This window comes from Triticum urartu, chromosome 4 (genome assembly GCF_003073215.2).
Source record: "Triticum urartu cultivar G1812 chromosome 4, Tu2.1, whole genome shotgun sequence".
NCBI classification, from domain to species: Eukaryota; Viridiplantae; Streptophyta; class Magnoliopsida; order Poales; family Poaceae; genus Triticum; species Triticum urartu.
In genome coordinates, this window is record NC_053025.1 from 602,853,321 (window position 1) to 602,857,653 (window position 4,333).

The 4,333-nt window shown below is 47.0% G+C and overlaps 1 protein-coding gene across 1 annotated transcript; it reads right to left on the reverse strand.

Annotated features, from left to right (window-relative positions):
• Positions 1-1,764: 1,764 nt before the first annotated feature.
• On the reverse strand, positions 1,765-3,316 carry LOC125554359 (uncharacterized acetyltransferase At3g50280-like). The gene has a single exon (XM_048717932.1). It carries the CDS (start codon positions 3,270-3,272, stop codon positions 1,857-1,859), a length of 1,416 nt encoding a protein of 471 aa, XP_048573889.1. The 5' UTR covers positions 3,273-3,316; the 3' UTR covers positions 1,765-1,856.
• Positions 3,317-4,333: the final 1,017 nt, after the last annotated feature.

Sequence of the window (4,333 nt, forward strand, 5' to 3'; positions counted from 1 at the left end):
CAGGAAAAAAATGAAACAAGAAAGCCAAAGAAAACCAGTGTAAAAAACAAAGGAAACAATGAAAATAAGAAAAATAGAAAACCAAGAAAGAAACAAAAAAACTGAAGAAAAAATAAAGAAAAGAAAAACACTAGTAAAACCGGGAGCGAGCGTGCGCTAAAAGCGGGCAGGACAGTACTATATAACACTTCAAAAAACTTCAGGCAAGACCGAAGATACTCTTGCTGTACTAGTTTCTGACTGGGTCGGCCCGCTGATTTTTAATCGCTTTTTCGTGTTCATTCCTGAACTTCTTGTATTTTTCCTATTTGTTTTGCTATAGTTCGCTCCGGCTGTCCCACATGACCGGAACAATAAACAAGTTTTGTCCTTAGATAACTACCCTGGTATATTGTTGTTCCTTTTCTTTATTTGTTTTGAAATTTTCATGCGTTACACTAACACATTTATCAGACTAGTGAACAGTTCAAAAAAACATGAATACATATTCAACATTTATGTATGTAAGTTTAGTTTTTATATATAAGACGTAAAAAATAATATTTACATTTTAAAAAGTGTAAACGTTTTCTAAATTTCATGAGCAAAGTATTAAAATATATGAATATTTCTTAAATATGCAATAAACCTTTTTAAACTACACAACGAACAATTTTGAAAAACACTATGACCGTTTTTTTTTGAAACAATGCATTTTTTTAAAAGAACACTGTTAGTACAAGATCAATATTTGTAGATATACGGCTAGATGTTTTTAAATAAATGATTAACAGTTTTGAAAAAAATTATATAAATGATGGACTATTTTGAAAAAAGGATGAACATCTTTAGATATATGATGAACAATTTCTTGATACATGGAAACAATTGTCAATCCACGAAGAACATTTTTGAAGAAAAGTATGAACTATCATAAATACGTTATCAACATTTTTGAAGTGTATGATGACTATTTTTTTAAAACAGTATGGACATTTTTTAAACCATGGAAGCGTTTAAAAAATGAAGAATTGTTTAGCACACGATAAACAATTTCTAAATAGTAAATACACGGGAATTGCAAAAAAAAATAGTAAATACATGGAGAACGATTATTAATAGATGATGAATTTTAAATATATGATGAATTTTTTTCATATATGCGCTGAACGGTTTCTCAAAATATACGATGAGCCTTTTAGACTACATGACAATTATTTTTTTTGAAAAAACACTTAATAATTTGCAAACATGATGAAAATACTGTCAAGCGGTGTGCTTAGTGCTTAACCTCAAGCGCAGAAGGTAGCCTAGAGTAAACATGGTGTTGGCTACCGCCTAATAGCAAACATAGAGGTAGGAATGGAACAGGATAGAGCAAAAAAGGTGAGTGGAGACAAATTTAACGTTTGGATTTTAAGTGTGGCTACCCGAACATTTCTTATGGCAACTTTAGTTGATGTGAGGTTGGCGAACATGGCAATTTTCTAAAAAAAAAGAAATGGGACAAAATTGCCATGTTTTACCAATTAAACTGGTCACCTCATGTCAATTAAAGTTGCCATAAAAAAACGTTCATGCTGACATGCTTAAAATCCGAACGTTCGGATTTATCGGGGTCCAATTTTTTTTTCTGCTCATCGACTCTGGTACCTGGTAGGCTTGAGAAACATCAGCAACTCAGGGATCACTTGTCCATTTGTTCCTCACTGATAACAATCACGAAAGATGATACTACAAAATATTGGAGTAAGACTCGGCGAGCCTCCATTATTTTGCTTCCGGTTCAACCAATCTACGTACTAATCAACGGATTTGGTCCTCACTGAATTAACAATCATGAAAGATGATACAAATTTTCGCTGCAAGAGATACAATCAGTATGAATCAGTGGTGGTTGCACCCATGAACTCCTCGTCGGTGACGAGCCTGGCGAGCGCCTCCGGAACGAGGCACACCTCCAGCGCAATGCTCCCTCCGCCACCTCGACCCTCGTACACGGTCGCCTTCCCATCAAACTTGTTCCCGGCGCCGCTCCGAACGGTCACCGGCGCGCCCCACCCGAAGTCGTTCCCATACACGTCGAACCGCGGCGAGCTCCCTGTCAGCGTCCCCGTGGGAGCGGCAGCCACGAGCGCGGGCAGGCGCGTGAAGCTAGGCTCCCGAGGCCAGGACGCGAGCTTGTTGCTCGCGTATGCCATGTCGAACGACGCCACGGCCCTGTTCAGGAGCCATGCCGCCCGGCCAAGGCCCCTGTCCAGGATGTCGCCGGCGGTGGACTTGGCGGTGGCGTGCTCCACCGCGTTGCCCGCGTAGGCTGCCGGTATGCCGACGACGCGGCCACGGCATCCCACAAGGACAGTGTACGTCGTTTTCTGGTGCGATGCGAGTCGCCGGGCTCGGCACACGGCACGCCACAGGTGCGCGAGCAGCGCCTGCAGCGAGGAGATTGTGCCAAGGGTGCCGCCGGAGCCGGACATCTCGGCGTTCGCCTGCGCCTTGAGATTCTTTACGCTCGCCGCGGAGAAATTGAGGAAGCATTCCTGCACGGGCGGGAACACATGTCGAATGCCGACGACATCCTCCAGGTTGCCGAAGGGCAGAGGGATGGGGACGGTGCAGCTGCCCAGGAAACTCCTGTCGAACACCGGCAACGGCGAGGAGATCATAACATCGTTGCCAGCGACGGCGGCACGACTTAGCTCGGACCAGGTATTGAAGAATTGCCAGAATGTCGTACCGTCGGCGACGCCGTGGTTCATTGACATGGCGATGAAGACGCCGTCGGCGAGCTCGGTGACCTGCGCAACCAGGAGCGGGCGCGAGCCCTCAATGGCGTCCGAACCCAGCAGCATGTCGAGCGGGAAGAAGGACCAGACCACCCGAGGAACGACGAGCGAGGCGGTGATGTCCGAGACGGTGACGCCGGGAGCCACGGCGTGGACGAACTCGGCGCCCTCGCCGCCGCAGCGGAGCGAAATGGTGAGGCTCTGGTTCTGAGGCGACGATGCTCCGCCGTTGCTAGCCGGCGGGACGGCCACGGCGAGGCGTCCGGCATAAGGGTAGAAGTGGCCAAGGGCTCGCTGAAAGGACGAAGCTAGACACTCCACGTCGACGTCGTTGAGTCCCTTGCCTCCGGTGGTGGGAGGCTTGGGCAGGAGGATGCCCTTCTGGATGTTCTCCACGGTGATAGACTTGAGATCCCACGGCGTCAGGTGGATGGTCTCCACCGGCGGCGAGGCCGTTGGTTCCGGCCGTACCATGCGCCGTGACACGATTCGGACGTCGCCCATCGATCTTGGTTCAGTTTACTATGTGCCACGGCCGGAGTGAGCAGACCAGTGGTCTGGTTAATAAGCTAAGTTGCGCAGACCAGAGCACATCACATATGGCATGGCTCCATATGGCTGTCGTGGGCATCTTTTAACTAGTGTATATATCTTTTCAGGCTTTAGTTTTTTTTCAAGATAACATGTGTCTCGTATCTATCATAAGCATTGTGGTACAAGTAACGTACATACCAACATGACAAAACTAGACAACATAACACTAGTCCTTGTAAAAAAAAAATCAGACAAGAAGAAAAATTACAATAAGGACTAAAGAATCCTCTGAGCTTGACATCAATGCCTGCCACCTGTCTCTGGCACCACCATAATAACCACCAAAGGAGAAACTGACGGGTCAACTCCTCACCCGAACTCGACGCAGCTTCATCGCTAATATGTACTTTGCGGACCTCCAAGATGACTCGCCAAAGACGAAGTCATTACCGTTGAACTAATCAGACCGAGGCAACACTCTGGACACGTCATCGAACTTCAGATCTGGCACCCTCGCACTAATAAGACGTTGGAGGAGTAAACCATACCTGCTAGCCACAATCCAGCACACGATCTGCATTCTCCTAGATGCTCCCGATGCGGACAACATTCTGCATCCGCACCTGGACTACCTCACAAGCTCCACGCCGACGCTGGAGCAAACGCCGTCACCATTGCAGATCCTGACGACACAAGTCCACCACGAGAAAGCCGCCGCCGCCACTCCATCCTTACTTGAACAAACTGGTTTCCAAATCCATCCCCAGCCATAAAACCAATCACCTCGTTAGGGAAGGATCTCAAGTTTCTTTATTCATCGTCGTCCTCGCAGCTGTCGAAGCTAAGATGATTAACGACCCAAAAACCTAAGCTATTAGGGCCCTAAAGCTAAAACAATCCCCATGCGTCGGATCTGGCAACCCCCCTCATCACCGACTATAGAGAGATCATCAGCAGAGGGGAGCCGCCGGATGGCTCGGCTCTTCTGGCGGCGGAAGGGTTTCTAGTCGCTCGTCTTGAGGAAAAAATCG